The 18,662-nt window shown below is 44.9% G+C and overlaps 1 protein-coding gene across 1 annotated transcript in view; it reads right to left on the bottom strand.

Moving 5' to 3' along the window:
* ADAM12 (ADAM metallopeptidase domain 12) overlaps positions 1-14,047 on the bottom strand; it is a 407,749-nt gene extending 393,702 nt beyond the window's left edge. Inside the window, exon 1 of the mRNA XM_053312884.1 lies at positions 13,711-14,047. Within this exon, the coding sequence (XP_053168859.1) occupies positions 13,711-13,855 (145 nt within the window). The 5' untranslated portion in view covers positions 13,856-14,047. The remainder of the gene's footprint in view (positions 1-13,710) is intronic.
* Positions 14,048-18,662: the final 4,615 nt, after the last annotated feature.

Below are 18,662 nucleotides of genomic sequence, written 5' to 3'. Positions count from 1 at the left end.
AAAATCTAAAAGGAGTCATTTGAATTTTGCATCTCTCAGCAGTGTCTGACACTGATGAACTCTAAACCAGCTGCTATTTATCTCATTTTGTTACATGGGTGCAATACACTTTGTTACATGGGTGCAATAACCCCTGGTAACTTGGCAAAGAGGCACCTTTTAACATGGTGATTCTCTTTATTTAGCAGGGGGAGAGTAATTGGCCCTATTCACCCCCAGCACAGTACCTCCACTGACTGTTGCTGGTGTCTATCTGATGTTTCTTTTTAGATTGTGAGCCCTTTGGGGACAGGGTTCCATCTTATTTATTTGTTTGTTATTTCTCTGTGTAAACCATCCTAAGCCATTTTTGGAAGGGCGGTATAGAAATCAAATGAATGAATGAATGAATAAAACAAACTTGAGTAGCCACCCAAGATTAAACAAAGCATTATTGTGCAAAAATAAAATATTAAAACCTCATCCTATCTGGATTGGGCATTCAATAACTCCAAGCCTCGTTGTACTTGCCTCATCTATACTAGTAGTGAGGACATTCACCAAAACAAACAGTTGCCTTGCAAGAATCATATAGGTTTCTACAACCTACATAATAAAGGGTACTGCATTTAAATCTGCAGGACTGTGTGATGTGTCAGTGAGGCCTAATACAGCAAAATATATGCATTCACAGAGGCCTTTAGCACATTATGTAGAATACTGAGCCTCCTCTTGTCCAATCTACCTAATGAAGGGAAAGAGAAACAGCCACAGTGAGAGAGAAGAGAGGTTGCTTCACTCTCTTACTTTAGAGTTATAACAGCCAAATTCCTAGAAAAGTTGGAGCTCTCTCATATCCTTGGGCAGCTCAATGCTGCTCCTGTAGCTCTGCAATGGAAGCTATGTTTAAGATGCATCACATTCTTTGCTAAAAATCACAAAAGTTATATATCTTATAAAAATCAAAGTAGTAGTTTTATGACTGTGAAATTTGTGGGTGAGGGGTATAAGTCACCCAGGTTTCAGAAAAATATGATTAAAACGTATAGGTTACAATAGTTTGAAATCTGGAGATAAAATGAGTTTTTCTCCCTTCTGAATGTTGTTGACAGGGAAACAAATGAATCTTCTCCATTTGGTGGTATAGATGTTCTAGAGCAGGGATTCTCAGCGTTGGGTCCCCAGATGTTATTGGACTTCAACTCCCATGATCCCCAGCCCAGGGGCCTTTGGTTGGGGATTATGAGAGTTGAAGTCCAATAACATCTGGGGACCCAACACTGAGAATCCCTGTTCTAGAGAATTCAGGGTGTGTTTTTAATTTACTTTAGAAAACGTGCACCTTGCATGTACACCTTACATACACCTTTTTAGATTATGAGTCCTTGAGGGACAGGAAATCATTCTATTTCTTTTTCTGTGTAAACCTTTTTGAAACATTTTTGTTGAGAAACAATATATAAATATTCATATTAATAATAATTAAAGACCATTTACTATCACATGATTCTGTCGATCACTTAAATGTTTCTGGGAAGCCCTGTTGTGCATGGCATCATAGGCTGAAGCCCAATTAATATGTATATGGGATACGGCCTTCTCTGTGATGGCCCTCAGGCTCTGGAACTCTCTACTGCATGGGATTCATAATCTATCTATCCATCTATAGATAATACTTCTATACCACCTGATATAGAAATCTCCAGGTGGTGTACATATTAACATAATATAAAAACCAATATATAAAAAAGTTTTAAAAATCCATAAAACAGATAAACAGTCTCAATAAGTAAAAACATATTAAAATTAAAATTTCAGTTAAACGCCTGGGAAGACAGGTATGTCTTGAGGTTCTTTCTAAAAGCAAACAGAGAAGGAGATGCTCTTATTTCAGCAGGGAGTGTATTCCAAAGCCCAGGGGCAGCCACAGAATATGCCCGGTCCCAAGCCCCCACCAAACAAGCTGGCAGCAACCATAACCAGACCTCTCCAGATGATCTCAATAGAAGACAGTGTTCATGACTGAGAAGGCACTCTCTTAAGTAGCTAGCAGCCAGTGCAATTCTTTCAAAATCTGTGTTATATGGTCCCTTCAAGTTGACCCAGAGACCAACCTGGCTGATATATTCAGTACCTATTGTAGTTTCTGTACGTACAAAGGGGCAGTCCCATGTAGAGTGTATTACAGTAGTCAAGCCTAGAGGTTACCAGCATATATACCACTGTTTTACAGTCATTTACCTCCAGAAATGGACATATTTGGTGTATCAGCCAAAGTTGATAAAAAGCACTCCTGGCAACAGCCTCAACCTGAGAGACCAGGGAGAGTTTTGGATCCAGGAACACTCCCAGTCTACATACCTGATCTTTCAGGGGGAGTGTAACCCAATCCAGAACAGGTTGATCTAAACCATGCCTCAGGTCCTGACCCCCTACAGACAGCACCTCCACCTTCTTTGGATTTAACTTCAAGCCACTGCATGGCAGGATAGCAACGGGACTCATGGCGGGATGGTGGGGGGAAGGTCTCCTTCTGTCTTTTACCTTTGAAAGCCAGTGTGGTGTAGTGGTTAGAGTGCTGGACTAGGACTGGAGAGAAGCGGATTCAAATCCCCATTCAGCCATGATACTTGCTGGGTGACTCTGGGCCAGTCACTTCTCTCTCAACCTAACCTACTTCACAGGGTTGTTGTGAAGAGAAACTTAAGTATGTACTACACCGCTCTGGGCTCTTTGGAGGAAGAGCAGGATATAATGTAAATAAATAAATAAATAAATAAATAAATAAATATCAAGCTACTGCACTGTGGGATGATGACAGACCGCTCCCTCCACCCTTCTGCTGGCCTCCTAAATGACAGCTCAGGTCGGCTGCAGCCTGTTTCAGGCCTCTGCGTGCACATGCGGGAGGCCGGCGGGAGGGTGGTAGGAGCCCCCTTCCACTTTACAAGTATATGGTAACAAGTATACCATATGATACTTTACAAGTATACCATAGAGCCAGCTCTACATTTCACATTATCTACATTTTCTACATTTCACCACACACTCCTTAATAGCCAACTTCACGGTCTCTCTCTCTCCATTTCATTCCACATCCTTTAGTAACACAGCTGTATGACTTTGAATGGCTCCCTGCTTCCCTTTTCTACCCTCCTGAATCTATTTGCTAATTAAGAAATTAGCTGCTCAGTTGTGTGTAATTACAGTAGAAATGTAGAATATAAGCTTGTGATCCGCAGGAGGAGGAAAATAAAAATGCTAATATTTATTTATTGATTTGATTTGATTTGATTTGAATCCAAATGGCTCAGGGCGGTTGTAACGCCCTGATATTATAGCGTCCTTATACAAATTATAATATAATATAATAATATAATATATTATATTATATTATTATAATATTATAATGTACTTATACAAATCTATGGTGCGACCACATCTGGAGTACTGCGTATAGCTTTGGTCACCATATCTTAAGAAGGATATTGAACTGGAAAAGGTGCAGAAGAGGGCAACCAAAATGATCAGGGGCTTAGAGCACCTTCCTTATGAGACTAGGCTACAGCATCTGGGGCTCTTTACCTTGGAAAAGAGGCAACTAAGGGGAGACAATCGAGCTGTATAAAATTATGCATGGAGAGGGTGGATATAGAGAAAATTTTCTCCCTCTCTCACAACAGTAGAAGCAGGGGTCACCCCATGAAACTGAATGTTGGGAAATTTAGGACTGACAAGAGGAAGTACTTTTTCATATAGCATATAATTAATCTATGGAATTCTTTGCCATGGGATGTGGTGATGGCCACCAGCTTGGACGGCTTTAAAAGGGGCTTAGACAGATTCATGGTAGACAGGTCTATCAATGGCCACTAGTCTGGTGGCTGTGGGCCATCTCCAGTCTGAGAGGCATGATACCTCTCAATACCAGTTGCAGGGGAGCAACAGCAGGAGAGAAGGCATGCACATACCTCTTGCCTATGAGCTTCCCAGAGGCATCTGGTGGGCCCTTGTGTGAAAGAGGATGCTAGACTAGATGGGCCTTGGGCCTGATCCAGCAGGGCTGTTCTTATGAGGAGGAAGAACACTGAGGCTGACGTTTAGACATTGCAACGTACGTTTGTTTTTACAACGGACTGATATCTGTCTTTTTAACGCAATAAATGAAGGTCCTAAAGGAGAAATAAAAGAGGTATATTTAACTATTTCTGCTAATGCATATTTGCATAAACACACAACTTGACATACAGTGAGGAAAATAAGTATTTGATCCCCGGCTGATTTTGTCCGTTTGCCCGCTGACACAGAAATGACCAGGCTATAATTGGAATGGTAGGTTTATTGTAGCTGTGAGAGACAGAATAACAACAAACAAACCCTCAAAAGCCCAGTGCCCAAAAGTCAGCGATGGATTTGCATTGTAGTGAGGGAAATAAGTATTCGATCCCTTCACAAAAGATGTCTTAGTACTTGGTGGCAAAACCCTTGTTGGCAATCGCAGAGTCAGACGTTTCTTGTAGTTGGCCACCAGGTTTGCACACAACCCAGGAGGGATGTTGTCCCACTCCTCTTTGCAGATCCTCTCCAAGTCAGAAAGGTTTTGAGGCTGATGTTTGGCAACCCGAACCTTCAGCTCCCTCCACAGATTTTCTATGGGATTAAGGTCTGGAGACTGGCTGGGCCACTCCAGGACCTTCATGTGCTTCTTCTTGAGCCACTCCTTTGTTGCCTTGGCTGTGTGTTTTGGGTCATTGTCATGCTGGAATACCCATCCACAACCCATTCTCAATGCCATGGCTGAGGGAAGGAGGTGCTCACCCAAGATCTGACAGTACATGGTCCCGTCCATCGTCCCTTCGATGCGGTGAAGGTGTCCTGTCCCCTTAGCAGAAAAACACCCCCAAAGCATAATGTGTCCACCTCCATGTTTGACGGTGGGGATGGTGTTCTTGGGCTCATAGGCAGCATTCCTCCTCCTCCACACACGGCGAGTTGAGTTGATGCCAAAGAGCTCGATTTTGGTCTCATCTGACCACAACACTTTCGCCCAGTTCTCCTCTGGATCATTCAGATGTGCATTGGCAAACTGCAGATGGGCCTGTACATGTGCTGCCTTGAGCAGGGGGACCTTGCGGGCACTGCAAGATTTCAGTCCTTCACGGCGTAGTGTGTTACCAATTGTTTTCTTGGTGACTATGGTTCCAGCTGCCCTGAGATCATTGACAAGTTCCCCCCGTGTAGTTCTGGGCTGCTTTGTCACCGTTCTCATGATCATTGCAACTCCACAAGGTGAGATCTTGCATGGAGCCCCAGACCGAGGGAGATTGACAGTTGTTTTGTGTTTCTTCCGTTTGCGAGTTATTGTGCCAACTGTAGTCACCTTCTCACCAAGCTGCTTGGCGATAGTCTTGTAGCCCAGTCCGGCCTTGTGCAGGTCTACAACCTTGTCCCTGACATCCTTCAACAGCTCTTTGGTCTTGGGCATGGTGGTGAGTTTGGAAGCTGAGCGATTGCTTGCTTCTATGGACAGGTGTCTTTTATACAGGTACTGTAACAAGCTGGGATTAGAGCACTCCCTTACAGAGGGTGTTCCTCATCTCAGCTCGTTACCTGCATATAGTGAAAAGACACCTGGGAGCTTGAAATCTTGCTGGTTGATAGGGGATCGAATACTTATTTCTCTCACTACAATGCAAATCCATCGCTGACTTTTGGGCACTGGGCTTTTGAGGGTTTGTTTGTTGTTATTCCATCTCTCACAGCTACAATAAACCTACCATTCCAATTATAGCCTGGTCATTTCTGTGTCAGAGGGCAAACGGACAAAATCAGCAGGGGATCAAATACTTATTTCCCTCACTGTATTCCCATCTTACATATTTCTTCCCCCCCTCTATCTGTTAAGCACAAGTCATGCTTGGCCACCAGGCACAGGTCACAATCACACGGCTGCCAGCAGAGCAGCACGACCAGCCCACCCGAGACAGACTAAAGATGATTCGGGGGCTCCAAGGGGTGTGGAGGCCCAGGGGTAAGAAAACCTCTGAAGGCAACATGTCAGTGCATGGAGCCCAAACTGTAAAGGATCAAGCCGTCTTATCCCTAACCACCCACCTAGTCACCACTGGCAACTTGGAGTTGATGTCCAGATAAGTAGTGGTGACTAAGCTCCCACCACCCACTCCCCCTTCTCTCTTTAAAATTATTTCTGCTCTGCCTGAATGGTCAGCAGTGCATTCAGCAGTACCCGAAGCACATTTTGTTCCCAGCAGCCGGCTGCTACTGGTCACCATCTTTTCTAGTTTCAAATTATAGAGTAAAAGGAGATGGCAATTCTCAGTAGCTTGCAGCTAGGAACACCATTCCCATTTTAAATTCTAATGAATCCACTGCTGCCTGCAGACATGCAAAAAAAAAATTATTTTATTTTTAAAGAACATAAAATCAGCCCTGCTGGATCAGGCCCAAGGCCCATCTAGTCAAGCATCCTGTTTCATACAGTGGCCCACCAGATGCCTCTGGGAAGCCCACAGCCAAGGCATGGTCTCTCTCATGCTGTTACTCCCCTGCAACTGGTATTCAGGGGTATCCTGCCTCTGAGGCTGGAGGTGGCCTATAGCCCTCCAACTAGTAGCTGTTGATTAACATCTCCTCCATGAAGTTATCCAAACCCCTCTTCAAGCCATCCCGGTTGTTGGCTGTAACCACATCTTGTGGCAGAGAATTCTGTAAGTTGATGACGAGTTGTGTGAAAACGCACTTCCTTTTGTTGGTCCTAAATTTAACCCCTGGTTCTAGTGCTTTGCAAGAGAAGAAAATTTTATATTCACTTTCTCCACACCATGCACGATTTTATAGACCTCTATCATATCTCTCGCAGTTGTCTTTTTTTCTAAACTAAAAAGCTTCAGATGTTGTAGCCTTGCCTCATAACGAAGGTGCTCTAGGCCCCTGATCATCTTGGTTGCCCTCTTCTGCACCTTTTCCAGTTCTTCAATGTCCTCCTTTAGATATGGTGACCAGAGTTGTTCGCAGTACTCCAAGTGTGGCACACTAGTTTTGTATAAGGTCTTTATAATATTAGCAGTTTTATTTTCAATCCCCTTCCTAATGATCCCTAGCATGGAATTGGTCTTTTTCACGCTGCCACACATTGAGTCGACACTTTCAATGAGCTGTCCACCGTGACCCCAAGATCCCTCTCCTGGTCAGTCACTGACAACTCAGATCCCATCAGCATATGTGTGAAGTTGGGGATTTTTTGCCCCAATGTGCATCACTTTACACTTGCTTACACTGAACCACATTTGCCATTTTGTCACCCACTCCCCCAGTTTGGAGAGTTCCTTTTGGAGCTCCTCACAATCTGTTTTGGATTTACTACCCTAAATAGTTTGGTGTCATCTGCAAATCTGGCCAACTCGCTTCTTACTCCAACTTCTAGATCATTTATGAATGAATTAAGGAATAAATCTGTCCCAGTACAGATCCCTAGGGGACCCCACTTCTTACTTCCCTCCATTGTGAAAACTCTCCATTTACATCTACCCTCTGTTTCCTATCCTTCAATCAGTTTCCAATCCACACATGTACTTGTCCCCTGTCCCATGACTGTTAAGTTTTCTCATGAGTCTTTGATGAGGAACTTTGTCAAAAGCTTTTTGAAAGTCCAGGTATACTATATCAACTAGATCACCTTTATCCACACACCTGTTGACACTCTCAAAGAACTCCAGAAGGTTGGTGAGGCAAGATTTACCTTTGCAGAAGCCATGCTGGTTCTCCCCCAGCAGGGCGTGTTCTTCTATGTGCTTAACAATTTTATCTTTGAGAATGCTTTCCATCAATTTGCCTGGAACAGACGTTAAGCAAACTGGCCTGTAATTTCCCGGATTGCCCCTGAATCCCTTTTTGAAAATCACTGTTACATTGACTACTTTCCAGTCCTCCAGTACAGAGACTAAGGATGTTATATATTTTAACAAGGAGGTCAGCAATTTCACATTTGTGTTCTTTAAGGACTTGGATGGATGCTGTCTGGCCCTGGCGATTTGCTAGTTTTTAATTTTCCCCGACAGTTTACGTCACATCTATCTGACTCAGTTCTTTATCCTCCATCCCCAAAATGTCTGGTTCAGGAACAGGTATACACCAGTGTTCCCTCTAACAGGGATTCCCAGATATTGTTGACTACAACTCCCAGAATCCCCAGTCAAGGGCCACTGAAGCTGGGGATGCTGGGAGTTGAAGTAAACTACATCTGGGAATCCCTTTAAAGGGAACAGTGGTATACCCTCAGTATCCTCTGCTGTGAAGACAGATGCAAATACTGTAACTCATTTAGCTTTTCTGCAACCTCCATATCCTTCTTAATAATCCCTTTCACTCCCTCATTGTCTAATGGTCCAACTGCCTCCCTGGTAAGTTTCCTGCTTCTGATGTATTTAAACAGGTTTTTGTTATTCCTCTTGATGCTTTTAGGAGGAGAGGAGAGAAACACAACTACCATCTTCACCAATTCCCACCCCCAATGCTAGCAGGTAAGTCAAATGTTTTATGGGTGAGTTAGCTTTAAGGGCTTAATAACAAGGCTGGAGCAAAGAATGCAGGGCTGTACAACTTTACTACTAATAATGGCACCCAAATTAAGGCAGGAATCTTAACTATGTCCATGCTTTGTGGAGATGAATAAATTAACTTTTCTTAAATCAAAGAATATACAGTGTAATATAATAGACATCAAGGACTCAAGTGCCCCTTGGTCCTAACATTTCTTTATGTCAGCTCCAGTAGAATTCCTTATGACCCCTATCCAGGAATCAAACTGCTTCTCACACCTCTCAGTCAGTGATACTGGTTGATCAGTGTACAATGCACTGAACACCTGCACAGGCAAGGCCAATGCTTTATATGCATGGCAAGGCCCAACACCTGTTCCAGGCTTCAACTTCGAGACACCTAGAAGGTGAAAGTCAGTCTAGCTGGATCTCTTCCAGAGCAGAACCAAGAGGTTTCACTGTCCATCAGAATACAGGAATAATACCATAGGATCTCTTAAAGCAAAGAATCAAATATATTGTACCCACATAGTCAAATGTTACAAACACCAGAAAGCCTATTGTAGAACAAACAGCATAGATTGTATATGAAACATGAAGTTAAGAACCAATCTAATATCAAAGATAAGTAGGTGGGAGGAGAAAATCCAGCAATGATCTTGAATGTTTAATGCTTTTCCACCATTTGTTTGCAATCATTAACAAACAGGTGGTTTTTAACATATTACTAATTACTAGCTGGCCACCTAATGGTGCAGTGGGAAATGATTTGCTTAGCAAGCATGAGGTTGCCAGTTCAAATCCCCGCTGGTACCTATATTGGGCAGCAGCGATATAGGAAGATGCTTATTATTATTAATTCTATTTCTATACCGCCCTTCCAAAAATGGCTTAGGGTGGTCTTCTCCCTCCCCACCATCTGCCCCCTCTGGACAGCCTACTTCTTTCCCCTGCACGGTTCTCCCCACCCCCCCACCAACACTTTCTGGCTGGTGGGCCAGTCAGCCCGCCTGCTTCTTCTCCCCTCACCCCGGCCTGGCCAGGCTTTCCAATTCTCAGCCGCCTGCCCTCTGGCCCCCCACCCCTGCCTTCTCCACCTGTCTGCCAGCACTGTTGTTGCTTTCCCAGCCGGCCACTGGCCAGGCACCACCATTAACTTCTGGGCCCGCCGGCTGGCTGCTGCCATTTTCTTTCCCCCACCCATCCCCATTGCTATTCGGCAGCTCTCCAAACTCTCACAAGAGCTGCCACACATGGGATTAGCAACGCTTTAAGAGAATTAAATATATAGATTGATTGTCTTCCATTCCAGTCACTTTTTCCTGCTTCATGAAGGTACTGAAAGTAGGGTTGTGTGTTTTGTTTGTTTTTCTGTTTTGTTTTTGGCCCAAATCCAAAACACCCCCATTTTGTTCTTTTTTCGAAATCAGCCAATCCGAAAACCCCCAATTTTGTTCTTTGTTTGAAATTGCAAAATCTGAATCTGAAACGTTTTGGATTTTGAAAAATGGCCCGGGGGGGGGAATAGTGGGTGGGGGTGGTAGTGCCCAATGGGTGGAAACTACCACCCAAATTTCAGAGGAATTGGGCAAAGGGCTGATTTTTGGTGAATTTTTGAAGTATAGGATTTTTCCCATAGGGAAGAATGGAGGTTTCAGCAAAAGTATAGCTTCATGTTGGGGGGGAAAGGGGTGGCCCAAAGCAGAGTAGGGTGGGTGGTAGTGCCCAGTGGGGGCAAGGAAGCTGCCAGAATTATTTCAAGGAATTGGGCAGAGGGCTGATTTTTAAAGATGCAATGGAGTTTGCACGTCTGTAAAGTTCTTCCCCATAGGGAATGATGGACCTCCATAATTCCTGCCCCATAACTGCACTTGGGGGGCACCAGGGTGGCCCAGAGTGAGTGGTGGTGTAGAGCACATAAGGTGACAACCACCCCCATGGGTTGCTAACCCATGGGGTACTGGGTTCTGTTGTTTCTGAGATGTTTTGAGTGTAGATTCAGATTCTCTGGTAGCATATGAGAGTGGATTCATGGTTTGTCATTGAAAATCTCATATGCTACCAGAGAATCTATACTCAGAACACCGCAGAAACAACATAACCCAGCACCCCATGGGTTAGCACCCTATGTGCACTACACCACCACTCACTCCCGGCTACCCTAGTGCCCCCCAGGTGGAGTTATGAGTCTTCTGAAACCTCCTTTATTCCCTGGGGGGGGAACCTTAAAGAAGCGTAAACTTCAACAATTCCTAAGAAATCAGCTCTTTGCCCTATTCCTTTGGAATAGGGCAAGTGGCAGGCACCCCTTGGGGCACTGCCACCCAACCCACTGTTTTGCCCCTCAGGCCCCCTTTCTGCCCTGAATCTGCTCCAAAGACTGTCAACTTCAGAAATTCTTTAAAAATCGGCCCTTTTCTCAATTCCTTTGGAATCTGGGTGGCAGCAGGCACCCATTGGGGCACTACCTCCTGAACCACTCTTCTGCCCCCAAAGCCCCCTTTCTGCCCCAAATCCACCCCAAATAACATCAACATCACACATTAACAACAGCAGAGCTTTGGGAAAAATCAGGCAGATTTCCAAAGGTCATACACATCCACATCCCTCCCGCCCCAAATGCAATATCTATACACAACAGTGTGAAACAACAACAATGAAATGCACACTGCCCCACTGGGCAATGAGGGTAAAAGCACACTGCTCCACTAGCCTATGAGGGTAAAATTTACCCTTAAATTTGCTTAAAAGGAATAAGGAGGGAGGCCATTGCCAGCAGATCAGCCCATGCTTTCGCTGGCCAGTCTGTGGGCTGGAAATTCAAACAGATGTCAAAACTCAAAATGGAGACTGAAGGAGAAAGACTTTTTGCGATTGCAAAATGGAGTTCCAAAACAGCTGAAACAACAAAACGTTTTGTATCCGAAACAGGGACGTTTTGTTTTGGCTACAAAATTTTCTGTTTTGAGCATTGGGTGTTTTGTTTTGGCGACAAAGCAGCCGAAACGGCCTGTTTTGTGCACAAAATGTTTTGTATCCGAAACGAAATGCACATCCCTAACTGAAAGGCTTAATAGTCCATAAACTACTTTGGGTACATGGAGGAGACAAGAAAGTAGAATGTCTTCCAGGAAGGCACTTGTTGTGTACTCCAGGACCACAAAAAGCAAAATCTGAATGTTTCCGCAATCAAAGCCCTCATTAAACAAGTAATTTCAATTGTAATAGTTCTCACAAATATTAACTTCATTGCCAAGTAAGTAGTGGTACTCCCACTTCCTTTGACATATTTGAACACATATTTCAACACAGGCTATGACTCATGCTGATATAGTGACACCACTACTGTATCTGGAACCAGAATAGTGTTAGTCACCTGTAACTGTTATAACTCTGAAGCAGCAATTTCTACCTGTGGCATGAGAAAATAGCTATGTTGTGCTTACTAGGAAAATACTACAGGTATTATTAACTTTACACCAACAAAGCATACCAGTCTGGCTTGGTTATCTTATCACTCCTGGAAAAAATAGCCCATATTTTTACTTAACAAAAGGGACATTACTGCTCAACAATAATAGACACTTTCTTAATCCTTCAGTATGGACAAATCCAATACAGCAGGGTGAAACCCCAAGCATTACAGTACTTGCACAGTACGATACTGTACAGTACAGTACAAGGTTTTGGCGATGGTGTCCATGAAGAAACAACCCCCAGAGTCCCTTTGGTGAGACAATTAAAATTCTAACTCTGAATTACCTCTCTAGAGTTATCAGCCATAATGAGAAAAATTCCCAAGGAAAAGGTCCCAGTCATACCACACCAGAGGCCCATGTTCTTTCCATATTCTTGGGGCTCCCTGAATTCAGTGTTCCCTCTATCAGGGAATTCCAGATTTTGTTGACAACAACTCCCATAATTCCCATCCAATGGCCATCGCAGCTGGGGATGCTGGGAGTTGTAGTCAACAACATCTGGAATTCCATTACAGGGAATGCTGCCAAGTGCCCATTCAAACAGTTTATTTTTGACAACCTGCTGAAAAGACACATGCCAAGGCGAAAAAGCCCTTCAGCTGCTTTACAGGACATCTTACTTTTAAGAGTGTACTGGAATCAAATAAAAAGTAGACAATTCAGATAGACATACTGTTGGTGGGGAGCAACGTGCATTCAAAAGACTGGTGTGTGTCTCGGGTGTGGTGGGGGGGGCGGAGTGTACATGCACAACTGAAGTACATTGAATGAGGCCATTTCCTCTCAGTAGCCCCTAGTGTTATCGATTTAAGCACTGAAGCATATCAATCATCATATTTGGGAGAGCATCCAAGGGGTCTTTAAAGTGGACTTCATTGTAGTTCTAGCTTTCCCCCAGGAAGCGCTCGACAGGCAGAAACGCAACAGGTGAGGCGAGACAGCATTGCAACGGTGGGACAAGAGAGTCACCTGCTAAGTGTCTCACCGTCATGCAGCTGTTAAGGGCGCAGGAGGAGAAGCCTGTCTTGGGGCGGGGGGCGGGTGGGAAGGACGGCGGCGGTGCCAACTCTCACGAGACGACGATTGGCAGTCACTTGTTGACACAAATGCCGGCGCGAAAGTGAAGGCGGGGGCATGATGGGTGCCCCGTTGTAGGACGAAGCGGCAACTTTGCTGAGAGAAACGTCGCGGGAGGAGGGGAAGAGCGCGTGGGAGGTGTCAGGGCAACGGCGGGCGGGCATGTCCTTTGCGCCGCTGGGCGAGCGTGAACGGCCAGCCACCGGGTCTCCTCCAGCCGCCACGCTCCCGGTGCTGGAAAGAGTCAGCAGACGCACACAGCGGGAAAGCTTCCTACCGCCACATGCTCCTTTCCAGTATTTACACAAAGGAGTGGGCGGCTTATTGCCTGAGTTGCCAGCCGGGGTGGGTGAAAAGGGTGCCGACGGCGGTAGAATGTGCCAGACAACGGAGGCAACAACAACAAGCTTTGTTCAGCAGGCGCAACCATGTGGACATTCGAAACTTTCTTGACAGCAACACTGCTAGAGTGCAAACTTCGGGGAGAGAGGGAGAGAGAGAGAGAGGAAAGGAGACCCTCTTCAAACTCAGCTTGGGTTGGCTGACGCTCCTGCAAACAAGGGTGCGTGTATATATTAAAAAAACAAAAACAAAAACACACAACAGTGGCATCTTACCTTGGGCCCCGGATGATGGTGCAATTAAGAGGTTGGTCAGGCTGAACAGCAGGAAGCATAGATAGGCTGGGGGAGGAGAATAGTTTTGCCGTTCTGCATGGAGACGCTTTGACATCTTAGCCCAGACTGAGAGACAAACTTTCATCAGCTGGGACTGGAGGACAGCCCCATTAATATACAGTTACAAAGAGAGAGCGAGAGAGCGCGAGAGCGCTGAAATTCAGGATGTGAGTGATTTCCTGCATGCACTTAACTCCCAAATCCCTCCTGCTCCTGTATAGGCTGATGATGAGCTGCGCTTTGCTTGCTTTTTTTCTTTTTTTTTTAAATTGCAGGGTGTTTTGTTTGTTTTGTTGGCAAGATCAAATCTGTTGACCGTTGCAATAACTGAACAAATTGTCCGAGCTGGTAACAGGAGGCACTGAAAATCGTTAGTGAAAGAAGGCAGGCCTGTGAAAAACTGCCCCTTGCCAACACTTAACAGTTCTCGTTACAATGGAACAAATTATTGTCTTCTTTTGCCTTCGCCCTACTGTTTCTGCGCATGGTCCTAGTGCCGTTTTAAATGTGCAGACAAAAACCGTCCCTTTGCAGAGTGGTGACCTGCCAATTTTCAGTTCGCTTGGAAGGAGTCTCCCCATTTGGGATTAATTTTAAAGCTGGCTGTAAAATCTCTCTTCCCCTCCATTGATGATGAATGATCTTGTTCTGTCTCAAACGTCTTTCCTTCTCTTGTCCTGAAATGGTTTTCTTGTGTGTGACTCAAGTGATTTCGATGAAAAGTGATAGACACTGTTGGCTACTTATTCTGGAAAACTGAGGGATTCCTTACAGGTATATTATAATTATTTTGCTTAATTCCAATGCCTAGTTGGATTGTATTTTGTGTCATTTTAAAGCATAAGAAAAACATGTTTCTTCAGTGTGTCTCCGTTAGGATTTTTCTCCTTGTAAAATATTTTCACATTGTCACAGCTGCAAGATAAATGAAAAGATATTACATTCTCTCTGACACCTGGTCACTGGAACACATGTAAATGAATGATGTTTGCAATCTTCTTCATTTATGACCGACTGGAAAAAAAATGAGTCTTCCAGAAGCGGACAGACAAGTTTCTGCAACTGTCCCTTGTTCCTTCCTCCTGACAGTCAGGAGAGAATGGGAACTTGATGGCAGGATGGGCAATATGTGCTTAGCTCTCTGAAAATGAAGTGATAAAGATGTATGTTCAAAAGCACAGGCAGTTACAGTGGCAACATAAACTGGGCAACTCCATTAGATTGCTGGAACAGCAACACAGGGCAGGGCAGCATTAACTACATAAAGTAAAGTTGTGCTGTCGGGTCAGTTTCAACTCCTGGCGACTACAGAGCCGTGTGGTTTTCTTTGGTAGAATACTGGAGGGGTTTACCATTGCCATCTCCCACGCAGTATGAGATAATGCCTTTCAGCATCTTCCTATATTGCTGCTGCCCGCTATAGGTAGTTCCCATAGTCTGGGAAACATACCAGCAGGGATTGGAACTGGCAACCTCTTGCTCTCTAGGCAAGTTACTTCCCCACTGTGCCTTAGGTGGCTAGCAATACCTAGGGTATGATTTAAAGGGCAGCTGCAACCAGGAATTATTGAATGGCTCCACTCTATTTTTTGCACATTCCCTTGGGGGAATGCATGCAGCCCCTAGGCTTACTCATACTTGGCTGCGGGACCAGCATTGCTTCCACTGATTCAACATATGTGGTGATGATGATGGATGCTGTTCCTGAGTGGACTGCTCACTCATAAGAGTTTAAGGCCATGGGGATACCCCTTCACAACTCATGAGAAGAACCATCTGTGGGGACAGGAGTGTCGAAATCACTAGTAATGTGCAATGGCACCCCCTTCTCCCATGGACCACGCTCTCACAAGAGTGTCAGGACATGGAGACACACATGTGGGCTGGATGGCAGATGCCGCCCAGCCTGATTGCACTATACAAGCAAGCCGCAGGGATGTGTGTCCCAGCAGCAGCTCTTCCTGTCTTGGTGACTGCCGCAGAACAGCAGTCAAAGTGTTCGCTCTGCCAGCCCATCCACCCATTTGAACATGCCCATCATTATTTTTGTCCAGAACAGTGACCCCACTCTACTGGGGTCATAGGCAACTGGGACTCCCTCTCCTGTGACTCCACACAGCAGCAGATCCGCATATGGCACAACACCAGTCTGAACCCAGAACATTTGAATCAGTGTAAAGGTCTGTCTCCGGCCCCAGTCTGCCCACCCACCTATGCCCAGACACATGGAGCATTCCAGGGTACTGTTAACACATGTCACAGCCTGGTCTCAACAAAGCCCCATGATCCTAAGCTTCACCAAGACCACCAGTTTTTTTTTCCTTGGGGGGAGGAACGGGGTCTACAAAAACAGCCTTCCAAACCTCTGTCTCATTCAAGGTTAGGTAGGGTGGAAAGGCTTCAAAGCATGGGGTGGGGAAACAGAGAGCAGCTACAAGTTTTTAATTTCAAAACAAGAAAATTTTACTTGAAAATAGTTAAGTTCAAAACAATAGTTCTTGTACAAAACAACCAAATGAGCACAAGGAAGAAATAAAATATGAGCAAAATGCATCCAATCTATCCTGGACTAATACTGGGCCCTAAGTCAGCGTCCTTACCAAGAGTCTTCTTACAATCACCCTTAATCAGTTTCTGCAGCAAAGTGGCTTGTCTCTTGCTCAGCCTCAGGTCCAGCTCTTCCTTCCCATTTCTGGAGGTTCAGTCCCAGACTGTTTCTAGGGATGTGAATGGAACTGGGCGGGGGAGGCCCGACGGTGGGGGTGCTGCTTTAAGGGGGGGAGGGTGCACTTATCCCTCCCACCACTTTCCCCCCGCTGGCGCTCCATTTTTAGAAAGTCCATCGGGGTGGCAGTGTACCTCCCTGCCGCCCCATTTGCCCCTTTTTCTGGAACTAACCGGAAGTAGCTGACATGCCTGTGTGTGCCAGCATGGGCATGCAAATGTCATGTCTATTGCACATGCCCGCTATGCACAAGTGCATCAGATACTTCCGGTTAGTTCTGGTAAAGGGGGGAAATGGGGCAGCAGGGAGGAACACTGCCACCCTCATGGACCAAAAGAAAACCACAGGGCTCTGTGGGCGTCAGGAGTCGAAATTGACTTGATGGCACACTTTACCTTTACTGATCTGCTTGCAATAGGTCCAGAAGTTAGAAGTGTCTATAAATCACAAAATGTTTCCTCCATGGAAAAATTACACAAAATTACACAAAATAGGTGATTTAGGTATATCAGGGATTTTAACTGTTAAAGCCCACTGTCTTTGCATGTATTCAGTTCATGTTGCCAGATGGTAATCAGTAATGGTTCATATTCTGCACTGTCTAGATTTGTGCAAGTATAATCAGTTTTGGTTCATGAAAACTTAATCTTGGGACCTCCAAAGGTGACATAATTAAATTGCATGTGTTTGAAATAAGAGTGCACTTTATAGATAGACATAATGATACTGATTCATGCTCTTTCTTCCCAAACTGGTGCAAAAGCCCAAACAGCCATTGTAGGGTCATTTGTCTTCTTATCAAAGACTCCTGAGGAAACTTAGCAGTCATGGGATAAGGAGACAAGTACATCTGTGGATTGCTAACTGGTTGAAAGACAGGAAACAGAGGGTAGGTATAAATGGAGAGTTTTCACAATGGACGGAAGTAAGAAGTGGGGTCCCCCAGGGATCTGTACTGGGACTGGGACTTTTTAATTTATTCATAAATTATCTAGAAGTTGGGGTAAGCAGTGAGGTGGCCAAATTTGCAGATGATACCAAACTCTTTCGGGTAGTGAAATCCAAAACGGGGTGTGAGGAGCTCCAAAAGAATCTCTCCAAACTGGGTGAGCGGGTGACAAAGTGGCAAATATGGTTCAATGTTGGCAAGTGTAAAAGTGATGACAAAAAAACCCAACTTCAACTTTACACTGATGAGATCTGAGTTGTCGGTGACTGACCAGGAGAGGGATCTTGGGGTTGTGGTGGACAGTTTGTTAAAAGTGTCGATTCAATGTGTGGCAGCTGTGAAAAAGGCCAATTCCATGCTAATATTATACTACCCTTATACAAAACAATGGTGTGGCCACACCTGGATAACTGCGTACAGTTCTGGTCACCACATCTAAAAAAGGACATTGTAGAACTGGAAAATGTGCAGAAGAGGACAATCAAGATGATCAGCGGCCTAGAGCAGGGATTCTCAACGTTGGGTCTTCAGATGTTATTGGACTTCAACTCCCATAATCCCCAGCCCCAGTGGCCTTTGGTTGGGGATTATGGGAGTTGAAGTTCAATAACATCTGGGAACCCAATGAGAATCCCTGGCCTAGAGCACCTTTCTTATGAGGTAAGGCTACAACACCTGGGGCTATTTAGTTTAGAAAAAAGACGACTGCAGGGAGACATGATAGAGGTCTATAAAATCATGCATGGTGTGGAGAAAGTGGATAGAGAGAAATTCTTCTCCCTTTCACATAACACTTGAACCAGAGGTCATCCCATGAAATTGATTGCCAGGAAATCTAGAATCAACAAATGGAAGTACTTTTTCACACAATGCATAATCAACTTATGGAATTCTCTGCCACAACATGTGGTGACAGCCAACAACCTGGATGGCTTTAAGAGGGGTTTGGATAACTTCATGGAGGAGAGGTCTCTCAACGGCTACTAGTTGGAGGGCTATAGGCCACCTCCAGCCTCAAAGGTGTAGGATGCCTCTGAGTACCAGTTGCAGGGGAGTAACAGCAGGAGAGAGGGCATGCCCTCAACTCCTGCCTGTGGCTTCCAGTGGGATCTGGTGGGCCACTGTGTGAAACAGGATGCTGGGCTAGATGGGCCTTGGGCCTGATCCAGCAGAGCTGTTCTTATGTTATGTCTTTTGGACGGAAGACTGACTGGAGAA

The sequence above is a fragment of the Hemicordylus capensis genome, chromosome 3 (assembly GCF_027244095.1).
Source record: "Hemicordylus capensis ecotype Gifberg chromosome 3, rHemCap1.1.pri, whole genome shotgun sequence".
In the NCBI taxonomy this organism is placed as follows: Eukaryota; Metazoa; Chordata; class Lepidosauria; order Squamata; family Cordylidae; genus Hemicordylus; species Hemicordylus capensis.
This window is presented reverse-complemented; position numbering and strand designations above follow the sequence as displayed.